Source organism: Pseudorasbora parva, chromosome 3 (genome assembly GCF_024679245.1).
Source record: "Pseudorasbora parva isolate DD20220531a chromosome 3, ASM2467924v1, whole genome shotgun sequence".
Taxonomy (NCBI): Eukaryota; Metazoa; Chordata; class Actinopteri; order Cypriniformes; family Gobionidae; genus Pseudorasbora; species Pseudorasbora parva.
The window spans coordinates 46279122-46299906 of record NC_090174.1 but is presented as its reverse complement, the minus strand read 5'-3'; the positions used below and the strand labels follow the sequence as shown (position 1 = coordinate 46299906).

General features: G+C 38.4%; 1 protein-coding gene across 4 annotated transcripts; it reads right to left on the bottom strand.

Annotated features, from left to right (window-relative positions):
* Positions 1 to 337: 337 nt before the first annotated feature.
* aifm1 (apoptosis inducing factor mitochondrion associated 1) lies at positions 338 to 20137 on the bottom strand. 4 transcript variants are annotated; one of them, XM_067439184.1, is made up of 20 exons: positions 19902 to 20137; positions 17808 to 17938; positions 17193 to 17292; positions 15751 to 15777; positions 12861 to 12917; positions 12391 to 12768; positions 12215 to 12280; positions 11447 to 11595; positions 10749 to 10879; positions 10508 to 10598; positions 10130 to 10214; positions 9967 to 10043; positions 8169 to 8277; positions 4191 to 4298; positions 3851 to 3939; positions 3606 to 3746; positions 3248 to 3390; positions 1499 to 1623; positions 1090 to 1280; positions 338 to 992 (listed from the first exon to the last, which is right to left on the bottom strand). In XM_067439184.1, exons 1-20 carry the CDS (start codon positions 19987 to 19989, stop codon positions 921 to 923), a joined length of 2358 nt encoding a protein of 785 aa, XP_067295285.1. In that variant the 5' UTR covers positions 19990 to 20137; the 3' UTR covers positions 338 to 920. The 4 variants fall into 4 exon arrangements, with proteins under 4 accessions (XP_067295285.1, XP_067295286.1, XP_067295287.1 ...); XM_067439185.1 differs by having other exon boundaries at positions 12391 to 12738; XM_067439186.1 differs by lacking the exon at positions 12861 to 12917.
* Between the last annotated feature and the right edge of the window lie 648 nt (positions 20138 to 20785).

The following is a 20785-nucleotide window of genomic DNA, read 5'->3' as shown; positions in this document are numbered from 1 at the left end:
TATTTCATAAGGCTCAACTTGTATTTTTTCCATGGCTATCACGCTGCAGAAAGACAGAATGAGCAGTTTTCTATTACTCTGACCTGTATATCAGAGTGCTGGTGCATAAGGAAATAGGTCAAGTCTATGTTAGGGAACATGTTTGCAGGCAATCACAGGTTTAATGAGCCTTAACATATTGCATCTCCACACATCTCAAAACCCTCAGGGTCATGCCAATATCGGACACAGAGGTATTCAAATGCACAACTTATACATTTCTTGCACTTGCAGAGGGTATGTTCCCCTGACTTCTGGAAAGGAAGAAAATTTTATGAAAATGAAACATTAGGCATAATTAAAAATAATTTACTTTTATTTCGTTTCATTTGTACCAGCTGCTTTGATCGTGTAGACAGAAAACTTTTTACTACCAGGTGTCAGAGGAATGTCTTTCATCTGGTTTTGTTTGATTCACAATGCAATTTTATTGCAGTATTTAATGAAAGTGGTTCTCCCGTCTGTTTAGAGGCTTTGGAAGAGGTGTTTAGAAGAGACGCATTCACAAAGCGAGATGAAAATGTACTGACCTTAACAAAAAAAAGAAAAACACAGCACTTTTCAATACAAACAACAGGTAAAGATTTCCCTCAGTAGAAAATTGAGTGATACAGATTGAACCAATCCATGAGCACATTGAAATCACAGCGCCACCTTGCAACCCAGAGGCAGCATTGCATGTCCTGATCTCAGAGAGTTCAAGGTCAAACTGACAGATGACAGGCTGTTGTAAGCCTGTATGCATTTGTTGTGTGTGTGTGTGTGTGTGTGTGTGTGTGTGTGTGTGTGTGTGTGTGTGTGTGTGTGTGTGTGTGTGTGTGTCTTTTCCCATGTTCCCTCCACAAAGATATGGACAGAGAACAGAGAAAACAAAAGATTATTCAGTCCTCATGGATGTTGAAAAGCTTGGCCACCTCATTCAGATCTGTATGTTCCTCTCCATCTTTGATTATCTACAAATATCAACAAAACAACAAATTAATAATGTTTATCAGAAAAAAAAACACTAAAAGAAGATGAATGGAGAAAGGGAATGACATCTCAGCTCACCTTCCTTGCGATGGGCATTCTGTTGAAGACGTTCCACAGAACGATACCAACAACCACTTTGTCCCTTAGGTAGAATATCACTCCCTTCCCATAATCCTCCTTCTGCTGAATAGGAGGTGGAGGGGTTGCTGTTCCTGCCTTAAATGCCCCGGCAACCTCCTCGGTCTCGCTCTCGGAACGGATTCCAGTGCCTGTAAACAAGAGAGAAATTAGTTTCTTTTGTGTGTGTGTTTTTTTGTTTGCACTCTGCTGAAATTGGTACCTAGGAAGTGGGTTAGCTAATGATGATTGATACTTTATTAATCCCAAGGGTAATTCAAGGCATCCAGCAGCTCATACCACAAAGGGACACAATACAAACAATACCAAAATAGAGCAATAGCAAACATGTTAGCAAATGTTTGTGTACCTGATTGTTCGGTTGCAGCTTTTGGTGTGTCCTTGGCCGTGGCTTTAGCAAAAACTCCCACAGTGGGCAGACTGCTGTCCACTATACCGATGGCTTCATACCCAACATCTGGTCCTAGATCACTCCTGAAGACAGTGTGTTAATTATTACTGCAGTAATGTTAAGCCATATACTGACAACTAAAATCTGTAAATCTTATGAACACTACTTATTAGGCATTATTCATTGGAATGTTAATTAGCCAATTTTTTTGTAGCTCAATACTGAGCAAAGCAACACTGAGTTTGCACTTCCCTGATTTTAAGTTAGTTAAACTCTATGCTTCTCAAGCGTTTATTATAAAGGACTGCCTGCACGTGATCTCAATCCATGTGCTCCCGCTGCTTTTTTCATTTTTTTTCCCCCACTTTCCCCTCAATTCAGTAGTGTGGTTTCATTCAGTCTTTGTAATAATGCTACTTTAACAAAATGTACTTCATGTTTAATTCAAGCACTTTCATACTTTCGCTTACATTCCGGTACTTTTTTTTTAAAAGGTGCACCATGTAGTATTTTTGCAGTAAAATATCCAAAAACCACTAGGCCAGTGTTATATATTTGGTTCAGTTCTTACAATATCCCAAATGTCCCCAACTATTCATAAATTCTGAGAAAATAGCTATTTTAACCAAGGAGGCAGGACGCCTGTCACTTAATAATAATAATAATAATAGATTTTATTTATAATGCACTTTTCATTCCGAAGAATCTCAAAGTGCAACAAAGGGGAGGGGGGGGGGATAACAACAAAAAATGAATAACAAGTAAAAATATAGAATACTACAAACAATCAACCAACACAGAAACAGAAAACAGAGCTGATGGTGAACAGAAACAGAGCTGATGGTGAACAGAAAACAGCTGATGGTGGAAGTCTCTGTTAGCTCCGCAGCACACTGTGGTCCACTCCATGTTTCAGATTTCTCCCAGCGGCAGTGTCCCGATGACATCGCCGAGGCAGGACAGCTGAAGACCAGATGATGGGTCTTCATGACGATTCAAATCGATTCAAACGATGGGGATCGCCGCAGCAGCATGCAGGAGGCAGAACATTTTTTCGGGCACTTCTGTGGACACACCGGGGTCGGCGCAGAAGTTCAAGCCGCTCCACCGCCGCAATGCAAGATGGAACAGCGGCGCAGCCGAGAAGCGGAACATCCCAACATCATGCCGGACGCCGATTACGATGGCCCAGATGACGCTAGCCCGGTGCAAACTTCAGCCACCATGCAGCTTAAGCCCAAGGGAGACCACCAGTGAGCAGTCGCGACGAGAAACATCAAATGTCCACCAAACCAGAACCAACCAACCGCAGCAATTCAAACGTAAACATTAGAAGCGGTGGAAAACGGCGAAACGAGGAACAACGTCCTCTCAGTGGCTGCCAGCAATCAGCAACAGCTCCAATAGTAGCTCTGACTGTTAGACTAGTCACAAACATAAGGAAATAAAATAAAATCTAAATCTAATAGTACATTAACATGATCATTTGTGGGTGGAGAAGCGGCGAACAGACGACGCCAGCGTCCTCTCCCCCACGTTGCCTCAACTTGCATCATATCTGCGTTACCCTCGGTTGGCAGAAACGCTTTACTCTTAGCAGTGTGCAAAAAGTGTCATAGTGCAGCTTTAAGTGCTTTCAAGAAGCTTGGAATACCTGATGCTATTAAAAACACATATTAGCTATGTTTGTTGAAGATGTGTGGTTACCAGAACATAGACTGATGCCAATAGGGTTTGCTGGCTCCAGTCATGTTCTCTCCAGCCAGTCTGCCACTGACAACCGCATGGTCATGATGCTCCACACGCCTCCGGCCCAGATTGATGTCATAAAAACATGCAGCATCTCCTGCCTAAAACACAAACAAAGAGGAACCTTGATTATCAGGTCCAAAACTTTGTGATTCAGAACTAATACACTTCCTATGAAAACTGAGCCAATCATCTTTCTTTATTAGGGACCTTCTGTCTTGGCACGGCCTACTGAATACCGACACTTTCAGCAGTATAAAATTCTCCTCTCTGCCCTTTTTTAAGATTTGCTGGACAAAACCTCAGCCATAAGTACCACCCAGATGTTGGAGCGAGCCTGGAGCTCAGCATTAACACGGTATCCTCCGAAATCAGAGTCCACCTCCAGCCCGCCTGATTTGGCAAGTTCCACACTAGGCTCCAAACCAACTGCAGCCACAATGTGGTCCGTCTTCACCTAAAACGACAAAGTGAAGTGAAGTGTTAATTAGTGTTAATAACACAAGTCAAAATATAACCATAATACAATTAGCAAACAGATGATCAGGACATGATACTCACCACTCGTCCATCCTTCAATTTGATCTCCAATTTGTCATTTTTGTAGCTCACATTTTTCACTACAGCATCCGTGATAACGTTCACACCCTCTATGAATGATCAAAAGGTTAGCTGTGGTCAACTTTTAGCTTTCAAACTTTTAAACATGCCAATATATTGAATCTGGATATGGACATTTAAATCTAAAGAAAGCTATTACTGTGCCAAATAAGACCTGGAAAAAGCAATAGGTAATCTAGTCAAACTAGTAATCTCATTCAGAACACATGCTATTGGTTGAGCCAATATGGTGTTTCTATGTCAGGCTGCTCATACAAACGTCCTTTATTCATTCTCTTACCTTGCCGAACTTTCTCAGTGGTCCAGTTACTCAAGTATTCAGGGAGTACCTTTCCCATGTTACCCTTCTCTGGGAACATCTGGATCACCTCTATACCAAGGTCAGTGGCTACAAAGAGGAAAAGGGAAACAACGCAATGGCAAAAAGGAGAGAGGAAAAGTCAGTAGTTTGTTTCATTAAAAAAAAAAAAGATTCCATATTTTTGAAAGCCAACCTCAAACCTTATAACACAAAAACAGACACAACTGTAGTCAGAACTGATTTCAAATTACATGACGAAATTAGTAATTCATAATGTGACATTTAAATGACGCACCATAACATGACACATTCTAGGAAATATAATCAGACTATATTTTGATTCCTTATAGATTACTGCTAAAAGAAACTGCTAAAGCAAATTGTAAATCATAATTTTACAATAAAACAAAAATAAAACAAACATTGTGACCCATTATAAGGACATCAGAGAAGTGCATACATTCAAATGTTTTGTTAAAGGTGTCATGAACTAAGTTTTAAAAAAATGTATACGATAGTATGAGGTCAACTGTTATGTTAACGATGTTATTTACGCTATTTTCTACACCAGTTTTGAAGCTGTCTTCTGAATTCTGGGTTTTGATGGGCGTGCCACTCCAGACTTGGAAGTAAATGCCCACGGCTAGGATTGGATAAGATTTTCACATTTAATGAGTTTCAGCTCCGCTTTCAGTTCAGTTCACATGAGGGAGGGATTGTTTTGAAAATGGCAACCGGAATGATTCTCTCGATCACAGGACTTGTAAACGCGTTTATCAAACAAACACAATGATTTATTTCTCATTCACCCGATTGATTAGAATATTACTTGGCCCATCTGATCGATGGATATAAGCGTGAATCACAAACACACACACACACACCTCAAGAAATGAATATTATTTCACTGTTTGAGATTCAGTGGCTTGCCGATGGGCGTATGTTTTGGTAGCCCGGCTGGAAAACACATAGCCTCAGGACTACGATTACATTGAAAAAAAATGTTGCTTTTTTCAAAAAAGTGTGCTGCACCATTCCTGTCAGATCCAATATAGAAGTCACAGCATTGTGTTTTAATCTCAATATTTCTGCAAATCCAGCATCGACGAGACACCTGTTTACAAACGATTCCACAGTGAAAGGAAGTGAACACGCATACATGTCTTCCAAATGTGATACAAATGACGTATCACACATTCCTAATATTATGATCCGAAGGAAGCTTATGCGGCGACTATGGTTTTCCACAACCAGGAATAGCGCAATATCTTGCTATCTTCTTTGGCATGTTTATTGCTGCTGGCTAGCAGGGCTACTGAATTAGGCGTGCTTATTATTCTGTAGAGGCGGTGTTACACAACAAAGTTTCACACACAATCATTTTCGGGGCCTGGTGTCTATAAAAGCTTTTCTTTGACTCAAAATTACGTTTTCAGCTTTGCAACTTACAGGATATTCTTATATTACCATGACCTTTTATATATCAAAAGCTCAAGGGAAAGTTGATTTCTCAATTCATCACCCCTTTTAATTAATGAGTTAAATATTAACTTTCAACATTTCAGGGGCTAAGTAAATATATTAAAGAGATAGTTCACCCAATAATGAAAATGTGATGTTTACCTGCTTACCCCCAGTGCATCCAAGATGTAGGTGTATTTGTTTCTTCAGTAGAACACAGATGAAGTTTTTTACCTTCAACCGTTGCAGTCTGCCAGTCATAATGCATGTGAATGGTATCAACTCTATGAGAGTAAACAAAAAACATGCTTAGACAGCATGCACAAAAACCCTGCTGCTCGTGACGACACATTAATGTCTTAAGACCAGTGTTGGGGAAAGTTACTTTGAAAAGTAATGCATTGCAATATTGCGTTACTTCCTTAAAGAGTAACGAATTGAGTTACTTAGTTACTTTTTAAGAAAAGTCATGCGCTACATTACTTTTGCGTTTACTTTCTCACCTTTGGTTTTTATAACAAAAAAGTTTCATTTTTGTGCAAATGTAAAGACCTCTTCACACCAAAATTAAAATAAGGTAAAAATGCAAATTCACATGTACAGTAGAGGGCACCGCTCAAACAAACCTTTCAGCTGTGCTGCCGTTCTGGATAATGGAAGAATAGGACGCAGGAGAAGAAAAGTTTCACAATCTTCACAAAATGAAATGCATAAAAATATTTGTTTTATTTATTATTTAATTATTGGAGGCTTGCAGAGTATTCTGATTTTGCATTTGACTGATTTTATTAATTTTGAATTTTCGACTTCAACGCTTCAGCACAGCATTCCGGGAAGGCAGTGCTGCATTTGAACCGATTTGAACGCAGAAATGCTTCAGTCGCATCGCAAAGTGGATCTCCACACTCCAAGAAGTGTGTTTTTGATGGAGCCGTCCCAGCGATAAAGGTTCGGTCCTGCTTTGGAAGCAGCCGGTGAGTAAAACTCCTTCCAATGTCTGTGCTGTTGCTTATCGTCGCGTATGTAAACATCAGTAAACGACACGATCGCGTGCTTCGTCATTCAAATGCACTAACGGTTACTGTTCTCTGTATAACGTTACACTAGTCTGACGTGCAAAACCGTTTTGCTTGCTACTTCTAAGGTCTAGTCTCATACAATAGTCCATAAAACGAATCATGTCCTCATAAACTGAGAGTAAAGACAAATGTTGACAGTACATAGAGACGGACGTCCTGCTGTTGCTGTTTCTATTTCAGCCTCCGAATTAGATTCTGGATCAATGGATCATATCTATTAGCTGAGATCGATAGCAAGGGCTTCTCCACGCTTGAGGACGTCACCGCTTTGCGCATTCGTCATTCTTTAGCTCCGCTCACACGATACGCCTCCAGGCGCTCGTTTTTTTTCCGGAAAGACTCAGTACAGCCCATATTTCTTTTACAAATATAATAAATCTAAAGACTTTTCGGAGATATGAAGGATGCAATACTACTCTATAGGTACTCAAGATTGACATGAGATTGACTGAAACGGAGTGTTTCACCCCCCCCTTTAAGACATGAACCGAACGGTTTCTGTGAGAAACACAACAGTATTTGTTTTTGTTTTTTTACCTCATATCCAGCCGAATCTCATCTAGTGTTCCCATCCGTATATATATATTCCCGCCAGTTTGACCTTACCAGACGGAAGTAATAGCGGATGGGAACACTTGATGAGATTTGTCCGGATATGAGGTAAAAAAATAACATAAATACTGTTGTGTTTCTCACAGAAACCGATCGGTTCGTGTCTTTAGACATTAATGTGTCGTCACGAGCAGCAGGGTTTTTGTGCATGCTGTCTAAGCATGTTTTTTGTTTACTCTCATAGAGTTGATACCATTCACATGCTTTATGACTGGCAGACTGCAACGGTTGAAGGTTAAAAATCTTCATTTGTGTTCTACTGAAGAATCAAAGACACCTAAATCTTGGATGAACTGGGGGTAGGCAGATAAACATCACATTTTCATTTTTAGGTGAACTATCCCTTTAATACAAACAAGTTCTGCAGGGGAAAAAAAATCCATTCCTCCATTATTACATGTAAATAACAAAATGACAAAAAAATGGTATTTGTTTGAATGACAAAAGCCTTCCAAAGACATACAGTAATTATACAACGTGAAAACTCACTGAGTGATATTTCAAATAATAATTCAAATGTGTTGGTCAGGAGTTGATTAAAAGATTTACAGTGTTGAGAAAATATTCATGTGGTCAAATGCTATGTGGCCTCCATTTTATATGTAATTATACCTGACATGGAGCTGGTAGTAATTGGGGATAATCAAATAATGCATAATATACTACTATTGTGGGAATATGTGATCATGTAACTAATATGATTATGGATATTTTAAAACATGATATAACTACTTAGTTGAGTTATTTTTACAAACACCTTTGGCCTGTTTTTTTTTTTAAATGACAGCTGAGGGTTTGGACTCACATCTGCGACCCATGGCACATGCTAGCTCGCTACCAAGAAAGCCTCCACCGATGATAGTAATGGACTTAACCTCTCTGGTGATCTTCTCTAGAGATCGAAAATCTTCAATCTATCAAAAACACCAACAAATTTAAATTAGCTTTCCAGTTATTACATGTTTTAGGATTTAGATAAAAGATTAAAAAAGTATTTACAGGAGAGAAAAAAACAATTTAACAACAAAAACAATAAAACTGCATCAAGGAGCAATTTTAACCAATAACATTTTACATTTGAACATAACTTTTTTTAAAATAGAAAATCCCATTAATTTCCCCACAATTAGACATTCCTTGCCGTTTCCAGGTTTTCGAGGACTGTAGGAACAAGATTTCAAATTTGAGGCAATATAAAATAATTTCCTAGATATTAGCATTCTACGTCAAATGTTTGTTAAATTGTACAATTAAGCTTAAATGGATAGTTCACCCAAAAATGAAAATTCTCTGATCATTTACTCACCCTCAAGTTGTTCCAAATCTGTATGAGTTTCTTTGTTCTTCTAAACACAAAAGAAGATATTTGTAACCAAGCAGATAGACCATCAACTACCATAGTAGGGAAAAAATACTATGGTATTCAATGATTGCTTGATCTGCTTGGTTACAAACATTCTTCCAAATATCTTCTTTTGTGTTCAGTAGAATAAAAGAAACTCATAATAAGCCCCTTTGACACTGCACGTCGGACCCGCAATATATCCGAAACATTGCCGGGTCGGGTCGCCTTCTGTGTGAAAGCAACCACGTCCCGGAATTGATAAACGAATTGAACCCGGGTCAGGGACCTAGTAACATTGCGGTATTCGACCCGGGACGAGCACTGTGTGAACAAAAGCCGAAACTAATGCCGCAACGTGTACGTAGTTATCGTGCGACTCCTAGAGCTTTTTTCTTCAATAATACAACCCTGCAGTGCCAGAAGAGCTAGTCGGTGTTTTAAACACAGAGAGTGTTCGTATACAAAAGAAACTAAAATTAAATAAGCAAGAAATGTGCGCAAACTGGACACAAGTCGAGACCACGGAGCTCCTTACTATCCGCGCTGAAGCTGAGATCGCTCGCCATTATACGTCACATCAGGAAGTCACGTGTCAACTCGTTCCGGGACCGTTACGGGTTGTGTGTGAAAGCGCACATATTACGGTATTTAGCGGGCAGTGAGAATGGACCAAATCTAGCGGCCCGGGAACAAATGCCGGGTCGCATTATCCGTGTATTTGCTGGAATCGCAGTGTGAAAGGGGCTATACAGTTTTGGAACAACTTGAGGGTAAGTAAATAATGAGAATTTTCATTTTTGGGTGAACTATCCCTTTAAGCTCAATGTTTAACAGTCCTCTAGTTAACAAGAAAACAACCCAACTCTTACAGTGGTGTGCAAAATGCTATAGGACATTATTAACATAAGGGTGCCCTCCAGTGGTGTTCTGCACATTTACATTTATGAATTTGGCATCTTATGAGATTATGCGCATATGCTCTTTTATTAAGTGCTCATCTAAAGAAACATCTTATTTTGGTTCTACCTTGTACGAAAACTAAATTTAAGCTGATCTTAAATCAAGTGCCTTTCCAAGCGATTTATTGTATGTTGATAAAGTTTCTTCATGTACTAATGAATTGTGCACAATGAGACCAGGAGCATGCATTAAGAATATACATGGGTTCAATTTTGACTTCATGCTGACATAAACAATTGAGGATTTGATTTAAACACTACTGCTCCACTCTGCCTGAAAAATGCAAAGCAAGACATACTTTCCTAAAGAGGGTTGTCCTCTCTGTCACCTCCTGTCCTGCCCTGTCAATCACTTGTAGGTTCCTAGGCACCCCACCTAATACACACACATACATTTCCAGGACAGTCAGCAATAGATTTTACACCTCTGTGTATGTGTTCATGTGAATATTATATGCATACCTGTAGCAATCAAGCACTTTTCATAGGAGATCTCTGCACCATCACTCAGTTTGACTTTATTTCCTCTGACATCCATGTGTACCACCTACACCATAGGTACAAAGACACACAGGGTTATGATGTGGACAACTCTCACATACATACACACACACACACACACACACACACACACACACACACACACACACACACACACACACACACACACACACACACACACACACACACACACACACACACGCACACGCACACGCACACGCACATCCATAAAACATTTCCCCTCTTCTGTGACCTCAGCATTTTTCAGACTTGTTCATGTGGAATAATTAAGAGCACAACTCCACAGCAACATAAGATGCTGATGTCAAAGTGTCTCACCTTACAGCCAGTGAGCACAGCCACACCCCCATTCTCCACTTTAGCAAGATCTGCAGGACTGACATAGAACGAGGGAGGCTGGAAGTAAATACTAAAACAAAAAAGAAATGAATTAAATAATCATAATATCTGCAAATAGTCTGAACAAAAAATGTAGAATTGCAATTATGACCCTTTGACAACAACACCAGCTCAACAGTGTTAGGTCTGTTTTGAATGGTCTGGGACACTTGTCACACACCTCCTCTCTTTGCCGTTCCATTGTTTGAAGCGCAGTGTTTCGGTGGCCTTGGGGTCATCAGAGAACCAGAGTTCTTTAGAGAGAGGTGGTCTCATGTAGGGAAAGTCAGACTCCTCTGTTACAATCAACACCTGTGCAGCAAACACAAACCTACTTTGATACATATATATGTTTTGCATATGGGCTTCAGAAAAGGCACATCTGTGTTGATGTTTTTTTGGAAGAAAAATAAATGTTCACAGAATGCTTTTTTAGGGCTCTTAAAATGTATGTAAACTTGTGCACCAAAGGGGTTAGGGTTAGTAAGCAAATTATGACAGAATTTTCCCTTTAAGAGTTTTGTTTTAAAAAAGTTAATCTCAGACACATTGTTAATTAAAAAAGTTAATATTTTCCAGATATTTCAACAGTTTTTTTGTACAATGAAAATATAAAAAACAATGAAACAATGTTTGAAACAATGGTTTGGTTGTCTTTACAAAATCACATGTACTGGATTATTTTCTATATTACTGCTTTTAATACAGGACAATATGTCTTTATATTAAAAAAAGGAAGTCTCACACAAGGTCACTCATACTCATATTTGAGGGTTCTTAGTAAACCTGTTTTGGTGATTATATTGATGAAGTATTGATGATTACAAAACATAGCATTACTATAATTCTGCCAAACTACTACCAAACTGACAGACTCACCCTGGCACCAGGGTCACGTGCCCGAATGGACCTCGCTGCAGCAAATGAAGCCGTGCCTCCACCAATCAGCAGATAGGGTACATGTTCAGGGAAATCTAAGTGAGCAGCAGCGGGTTCAAGGGGCACAGCGGCAGAAGATGGCTCAGGATCTGCGGTTGGTTAAAGAAAAACATTAAGTACAAACACACAAACAAGGTTTTATGAATAACTTGACATGAAGAATCTGGAATTAGCCATGTGAGTGCACTTAACATTATCTGTACAAGAAAACGTGAGTGATCTCAGGAACACAGCGCTAGATGAGGGGAGAGATTAGCATTTTATAGTAAATTTAGTCCAAACGACACCTCGAATCATCTGGGAACACAGCTGAAAATCGGTCATAAGTGTGTGACCTGTACAATTAGCATTAGCCATTAGCATTAAATCAGTCACACTGTGACAAAAATCATTCAAAGAATGAAACGGCTGAGTGGAGAAAAAAAGATAAGACCTTGAAATGTAGTGAGGACAATGTGGTTTATATAGACCAGAAAAACAAATGATCTTCAACAACAAAGGAAATAACCAACCAAATAAAGACCAAGAAACAATCAAATCAAACAACTCATATCATATGTAGCCATACAAATCAAAATGTGTTGTAATAGTACGTTTTAAAATAGGTGTCCATATGTGTAAATTAACAAATTATCAGTACAGTATGTTTATCAGTAACATGTTTAAACTGCATAACTGACTCCCATCCAGTCAAAACTGGACTCTTACCACTCTCAGAAACGGATGAAGCCTCTGGAACATGCTCAGCGATGATTACAGGTGTGGGCTCTGTTTCTTAATCACGATGTAAGAGGAGAGGAAAAATGTTAACCTCAATTTCCAAATAAAATTATTTCCTGCCTTTAAAAAAATCCTGGATTTCCATGCAGAGGTTTCAATCTTACCACTTTCAACTACTGGAGCTAAGGGCTCTTCACTCTGTGTAACTGCTGGAGCTTCTTCAACAGGTTCCGTTACAAGTACTTCAATGATGGATTCTGCTACAGAGGCTTCAACAGGTTCTGTTACAGGGACTTCAATGATGGATTCTGCTACAGAGGCTTCAACAGGTTCCGTTACTGGGGCTTCCACAATAGGTTCCAGAATAGAATCTTCTATAATGGGTTCTGTCATAGGTTCTTCCACAACGGGTTCTTCTGCAACGGTTTCAGTTACGGGAGCTTCTGCGACAGATTCAGCTTCAGTGGACTCCACAAGAGCTTCTGTTACCGGAGGTTCTTCAACAGGAGGTTCTGTTGGAGTTGGTTCTTCAGCAACAGGCTCTAATGCCACAGATGAGCAAAACACAAGATTGTTTGACTGAGACAGAAGATGCACAAAAACAATCCTCCATTCTGTCTTCCTCAGCTCTTACCACTTATGACTGGCTCTTGAGATGGTTCTGGGATGGATTCCAGAGGTGCTGCAGCATCTAAAGCAGGATTATGAGTAGATAACTGACTTTAAAAAAATACCTAGCATTTTTTCATTGCCTTGGATCATAACACTTTTGATGCTTGATAGGTTGTACGAGTGGTTCTTCTGGTGATAATGGAAAAATGAAGGATCCAGGGTCAGGAATGAATTTATCGGAAAAGGGTCAAAAAGTTAAGGAAAATGACAATAGGAATAGGTGAATGTGAAGATGTCAGTCTTCATCCACTTCCTTCCTTAGTTGCAAAATTTTCTGTGTGCCCCTCCATGAAAGGGTCATCACGTTTTGGGGAGGACTACAGTGCATCAATTCTCCAGAATCTTCTCTTAGACTTGACTACCTTTATATTAAACTAATTCCATGATTCTTACATCAAAAATCTCAAAGCTCCTCTTTGCCATTTTTCTCTTAACACTCGTAGCTTATAGTCGATTCTGAGGCTGGGTCAATGTGACGATGCCAATCAAAAAGTCCAACAGAAACATATGAGGAACATGAGCATTAACAAAAGTTGTCTTTAAAACCAATTCCAGAAGAAGATGAGAGTTTTTCCAAAATTTCAGCTTCATCGTGCACACGAGAACAGGACAGACAATCCAGACAAAGTCTAGGCTAGCCAGCTAAAAAAAAATCCTAATATTTTAACAGGAATAAAGCAGTTAAAGCAAGACAAACTAGCTTTCTTCCAAAAATTTAAGAGTTAGTAGGACTAACAGAAAAAGAAGGAAAACATTTTGGTGTTCTTGTGGTAGAAATGTTTGGTTGGTGACAGACAATGTGTGACGCAAAATACACAACTGACAAGTGAAAGACACGATGAAGAAGAGCCTCAGGCACATCCATCAACGATAAAAAAACTTCATAGAACATCACCTCAATCCAACCCTTCTTGGCCCAATTGAGGAAAGAAGACCGATACATTTTGTGCAATTTTAACCTCTCAATTCAAAAAAGCACAGTGAAATTTAGAATAAAACAATGGATAGCCAATTGGTTGGGTAAGGAATGTCAATGGAGTTACCCACAAGGCAGTTACACAAAAACAAATGCTCACAGTCAAACACTCGATATAGAGAAGATAGTTCACCATGTATGAGCAGAGGTGGAAGGTCACGGTGACAATCCTAAAGACGGCTGACAGTTTACATTTACTATTCATGGCAGATGCTTATTTAGAGTTATTTAAGTACAATTAAGGTTAAGTAGAGGAAAGTGTATATATAATGCAGAAATATTAGGAGAGTTAAAGATGACATTTAAAAAAGTCAAAAGGCAGTTAATAAGAACATGAAATAGACATGCAGTATACAGTGTCCCAAGAAGCATGCACGACTAAAAGTGACAATTCATGTACAATGCCTTTTGTTCACCATGACTGCATTTATTTGATGTTGAATTTATTTAAAATGCAGTATCAACAAAGTAATACTATGAAATATTGCTACAATTTAAAATAACAGCTTTTCTATTTTATTATATTTAAAATTTTAATTTATTCATGTGATGGCAGGTGCTGATTTGCTGCTCAAGGAACATTAATTATTAATCATCAATGTTGAAAACAGCTGTGCTGCCTAATATTTTTTTGTGGAAATGTGATTTTTTTTTTTTTGTAACAATGTAAAATTCATTACTGTCACTTAAAAATACTTAAAGCTGCAGTCCGTAACTTTTTGCACTCTAGCGGTTAATAAACAGAACTGCACGTGTCTTGCAGAAGAACATTCAGCCGGAGGTACTTCTCTCTGTTTATGTCTATGGCGAGTTACACAGGGGCTGTGCTCCTCCACAGCGGTACCTACCAGACTGACCTGAAATAGTCCCAATATAAACACTTATTATAAGTGTACCATAATAATTCAGGGTAAGACAAAAACATGGTTTAGAAAATGGATTAATGTTGTACATTGTCATTGTATAATATTTGTAAATCTTGAACACAAAAAAAGTTACGGACAGCAGCTTTAAATAAATCTTACTTGAACGGTAGTGTATAAACGTTGTACATGAAACCCTGGATTTCATAAAGAAAGTTTGCTTTCTCAGGTAATTAAATTCAAAATTTAAATATTCTTATTTGAAAACTGTCCAATCAAAATAATTGACAATTTGATACAACCTAAAACAAGTTCTGAAACTCTACAGTAGCCAAAAGCTTCCTGTTTATGTCTAATTAGTCATTCGAAATAAAAACGGCATTAGGAGTGATTTTACCACAACAAACCTTGACTAAAATAATAAGAGGAACTGTGGAAAAAATACAAATATATAATGTTTGACATAACCTCTTTTCAGATTTTATAAATTTTACAAAATCAACTGTGTTTTTCTCTGGTAAAACCAAGATAGTTACACAATGTTATGCACATAACAAAAAGAAGATAGTAAACATGCAATCAGGAGCTGACTTGATCATTGTAAATAATAGAATAGATAACCATTTAATAAGTTTAGGGTGTTACCCCTTTTTCAGACTTAGCAGAGTTAAGAATTCCCAAGTAACAATTCCTAATTTAAGTTTTGCGTCATCATGCATGAACAGGACACTTTGTGCATGTTAATACCCACCCATGTGTGCCCTAGTAACATCCAGAGCCATGAGACCTCAGAGCACAACGGTATTACATCACTTATATTATGTTTTCAGCTTAGTTTTCCAATCAAATCATGATTTTAAAAACATACAAATGACAAAGTCATCCAATAACTGACATTTTTAAGCCAATGCTTAAGTATTGCACTGCAGTGCTCTGTGTGCAAAGCTGTGAATGTGCACATACAGACAGACAAATGGAGGAATCTAGAGAAGTGTATAGACATAACCACTCACCTTCTTTTGATTCTGCCACAACTTCAGCTGAAACACAAAAGACAACATACCAATTAAACTTCTCTGATAATAATTAAAGAAGAAAGACTAGGGATGCACCGAGCTGACACTCAGTATCGCTATCAGCTCCGATCCACCATTATTTGCCGGATCAGGTATCAGTCAAACAGAAACGATCCAAATCCGTTACTGTGCATATAATATCCTGTGTTTGAAAATTGTTACGCCCCAGTGCCTCATAAAAGGCACAAAAACATTAAACAGCATCAAAGCTTTGGCACTATATTATAAGTGTTTTGAAGCCATTCCATAGTTTAATGTGAGGTACAGATGAATATTTAAGTCATTAAATTCAAGTTCACGTCAATGCATGCTTTCTTCCATTGCAGCTGTCAGTCACTCTCCATTCAGCTTTCAGACGGCACGTTGCGTTTGGTTACGACAGTCAACAAAATGAAACTCTCTTCACGAGGATTCAGCGTTCCTATTATATTTGATCTGAAGATAACGGTCTATGGTTTCACATAAAATGACTTTTTCCGGCTGGAGTTTATTGCTGTAAATCGTATTACTTTCTACACAGGTGTCTGTTAGATCACAGCACTGGACTAGATATTGTATTGTTCTTCACACACAGTAAATGTTAAACTGTTAAAAAGAAATGGCTCAATAAAATATTGCCTAGATCGATACACTACACATCGATATATCCTCTCTTTGTGTTGTGAACTTTTCAATGTGGACAGACCGTGGCGCACTGTGACTCTGTGTTGCTTCCAGCACATCATCCTGTGCAAGGGATGCCCAGAAGCGCTTTGTAAATGGTAAATGGACTGCATTTATATAGCGCTTTCAACAGACCCTATGGTCATTCAAAGCGCTTTACATATCGCCTCGCATTCACCCATTCATACACCGACGGCGATGTCAGCCATGTAAGGCACCATCCAGCTCGTCGGGAGCAGCAGGGGTTAGGTGTCTTGCTCAAGGACACCTCGACACTTGGTCAGGTGGAACCGGGGATCGAACCACCAACCTTCTGGTTTGTAGACGATCTACATAAACCACTGAGCCACTGCCGCCCACTGGCAGTGGCTCAGTGGTTCATGTGCCGCCCACTTTGTGTCGCTCTGTATTGGAGCCTTTCGTATTACAATACTTTTGCGTAATGAAAGATTATTTATAGCCTTTCTTGTTCTGCCCAATCTAGAATATGTTGCTGCCTCATTAAAAAACTGTGCCTTTAAAATAAAACAAATGTCTTATTTTCTTAGTATATAGGCCCTAATCTATAAATATATTTACTTGTTTTTCATGAATGTATTTTACAACAATGTGTAACATTCTACCAGATTTAGTGCTACACTTTATTTGTTTATTTTGTCCCCCTCTAAATGTTTAGATTTTATACAATTATTTTGCACTAGAGTGTACACACTTACCTACAGCCTCAGCTGCTTTTGGTTGTTGTTTTGGTCTACTGGCAATTTCTATCATACGCTCATTATATCTTTCCTTGTCCCCCGACACAGTGCGGTATGCCTTCAAACACACAAACAAATAAACAACACTCATTTTGAGAATCAACATCATATTTAAAAACATTGGAAGAACAAAATCTGAGAGGAGAAAACAACTTAATAAAGTTTGTGACTGAAATTATAACAACATTATTTACTACACTGAAGAAAACTGATGCAACCTTTGATCCAGAGTCTGAAAAGGAGGTGTTGAGAAACTGCTATACAAGGAACCATAATAATCAAGCTAATTAACCTGTTTCACCAAGTGCAAGTCACAGTATCTTGTGTGATAAAGTCTGTTACAAGTAAATGTATACCATTTATATTCATGGCACATCTAACCTCTTTTTTGAAATCAACGGAACCTGCAGTTTAACTGGCAGAGTATAGCAAAAGCAACATTACTTGTATCTGTCATAACAGTATGAACATCAAAACAAATGACAAAATAATTAAAATTATTGTGAGAAATATATATTTGGTATACTGTCAATATTGGATGGATGAAGAATCAAGTCATAAAGGGATACTTACATAAACTCCCCCCGCCAGACATGTTGCACCAACCAGGACGTAATACAGAGTGTTTTCCCCACTCCCTCCTGGTGTCCCTGATGACATCTGGGCTTTTTGAGCCATATCCAGCCTTCTGCCATGTCTCAGCACTGAAAAATCAATCATCATTTTTATCAATTCCTTCAGGAAATATAGAATAAAAATATCTTTAGACGAATACAAACTATTTTTACTATTTCCGATTGCAAACGCGGTAAGCGGCATCTCAGACAGCGCGCAAATATTTAGTTATTTTAAGTCTCGCACTTATACAGACAAATTTGCACAAAAATGATGTCCACGTGTCCATCTTGGTGTAGCCTGACAAGCCAGACCCACATCAAGATGTTTGGTCTGGAAACTGACCATAGACAGGGCTCAATCCGAGGGGCGGGATAAACGGTTGTCTTTCAAACTCCCTCTGCACGCAATTGGATAGAGCTAGAACCAACCAGAGCAACGTGAAGCAGAGCTAGTTAACAGATTAAACTTTTGCTGTATCCGGTCGGCAAAACTCAGAACACATCTTCCCTTTTTAAGAATGACTTCAGTGCCGTTCTTTGTTCTTTTCTCAGAGAAAAGCTTAACTCCATGTCTTCCAGAGTCACTGTCAAAGCTGATTCAAAAGATCGCCATTTGCCAGCTTCTGTGTTTACTAGTAGCACGCAAGCGCAACTCGGCCGTCACTATGTTAAGCCCCGCCCACCGACTCTATACACGATGTGATTGGCCTAAACAGAGTTTGATTTTTACAGCTCAGACATGTATTGAGAGTTGCTAGACGACACTCACGGCAGATTAGATATGCTGCCGCTAGGGTGCGTCTGGATTTCTAGGCTAATCTTGGTGAGTATCCTAGCAAAAATATTCGGTTATGTCTTAAGTGAATGTAAACAGTCGAGAAAAGCAACTTGTCTTGTGTTCAGTATCATTGTACTGAATCCGTGCATTATGTCTTAAAGTGACAACAGGTAATATAATATTAATATAATAATAATAATATTCCTTCTGTCTGCTTTTAATGTTAATCAAACAACAAAAGACAAGGAAATCACTCACTGCTCTTGACCGAATAGCTTTTGTAACTTTAATAAGGATTATATATAATTTATATATAATTTATATAGTGAAATATGAAATGCTATTTTACATTTGATTACTTTATTTAATTTCCTTACCAAAAAGGTAATGTTTATTTTATTTGTATCTTTGTTCTGATGTTTTTATTGTTTGTTCTTATTTTCTTTATTTTTATTTGATAGAAGTCATTTTTCCCTGAACATAGCACACCAGAACCATGACCCTAAAAACATAATGCAGTTTCTGTAATTTACTTTGAAACGATTTGTATTGTGAAAAGCTCCATCCAAAAAAAAGTTAATTGAAAACAGTTATGCATTCCGAACCGTGAGCAATTTGAAACATTAATGTACACCCCTTATAAAGTTTAATGTGAAATAGGAACTACCGGTACTCATCTTTTTTCTTTCTACTCGACCATTATTTAACTGGTAAACATCCATGCAATAAGCAGTATAGTAGGATACAGCCAGCCCATCTTAAAATAGACCACAATACTGCTACGATATAATTCTTCATAATGTTTTAAGATGCGGTACAGACAGTTTCTTACTGAAAAAAATGTAATGACAGCGGCATGGAGTTGTCAAAGCTAAAAGTGTATGAGAGGTAACGTTAGAGACTTGACGCTCGCCGACCTTGGCACAAAAAAATAATAATAATACTGGAACTCTTGCACTCCTGCATTAAGTTCACCCATTCAAACTTTTCGCGTCGAATAATTAATTTTACAGAATGTCCGTGTAGAGTTTTTGCATAAATTTGTGTTGGAACATATGTCCTGTTATCGCAGACAGCACTGAATTCAACTTCAGTTTTTTTGTATCTATTCAATTCAACTCAGAATGCTTTATTTGTTTGACTATCCACACGTTTTTAAACGCTTATCCTACCGGTGTCTTGAGTAACGTTAGTGTTTTCATAGAAATTGTGGAAGCTGTTGTTCAGCAAGACTGAAATGAAGTTCACAGGTGACTGTTAATCTCAACTTGCCTGATTTCCTCGCATTCTGCAGACACAAAGTGGAGGAGGCCCGGGCCAGCGGAGCCAGCTTATTCCATACTGTCTTGCACTTAAACATCGCAGCTCTGCTGTGCTTTTCGATAAGACAGCCTGGGGAAGTTCACAGCTACGTTCACCGTGCAACTTTTGCACAAGGCCGGAGACCTTCTCAGGTCACACACAGCTCCAGCATGCGCTTCCGGTTTCCGCTAACGGCCCGCCCCCTCCTTCCACTGATTGGCTGCAGTACTGACGGATTGTTCAGTAATTGGTCTGTGAGTTTCTGTCTGAATTTTTTTTTTCTTAGCGTCACTCCAGAGACCCGATTGGTTATTTGTAAGGTACGCCGCACGCCGTAACGACCTTAACGACGCAATAGGTCGTATGATGAATTTTTCTTTTCTAACTTTCTAATATTGTATCTGGCATTTCAGACATCCATAAATTCTAAATAATTCGAATAATTTAAAGGAAAAATTAAAAAAAATATATAGCAATTCGTTTTTCTTTTCTTTTTACAGTTTACATACAGCCATCAATTCTAGAATAATGTTTGCAAATAAAATAACGCCAGAAGCAAGTAGGCTATGCAAAATGAACATGTTCGAGATAATTACAGAATAGAATAGAACAAAACAGAATTAATCTGACATTAAATAGCCAAAATATGAAAGCTGTTATATATCCATTCATTTCAATTAACTATTTTATAGGTATTATTGGTAGTATTTTGAACATGTATTATTTTTATTAGCCTACTGATTTGTTCACGGACGTTTCTGATGCAATATTAAAGTTTAATGTGATAGTATTGTATAGACTGAACTGTAAATAAATGAGGGAAAAGAAAGTGAATTGAAGTCAGTCGCCTACAG

Bases quoted from the DNA above. Each gene is read 5' to 3' on its own strand.
- aifm1 (XM_067439184.1), bottom strand. From the start codon at position 19,989: ATGTTTAAGTGCAAGACAGTATGGAATAAGCTGGCTCCGCTGGCCCGG. The intron at 11,596-12,214 runs GTAAGAGTCCAG...AACCAACCGCAG, and splicing joins TTCATCCGTTTCTGAGAGTG to ATCCTGAGCCATCTTCTGCC. The intron at 10,880-11,446 runs GTGAGTCTGTCA...TTTGCTGCACAG, and splicing joins CACGTGACCCTGGTGCCAGG to GTGTTGATTGTAACAGAGGA.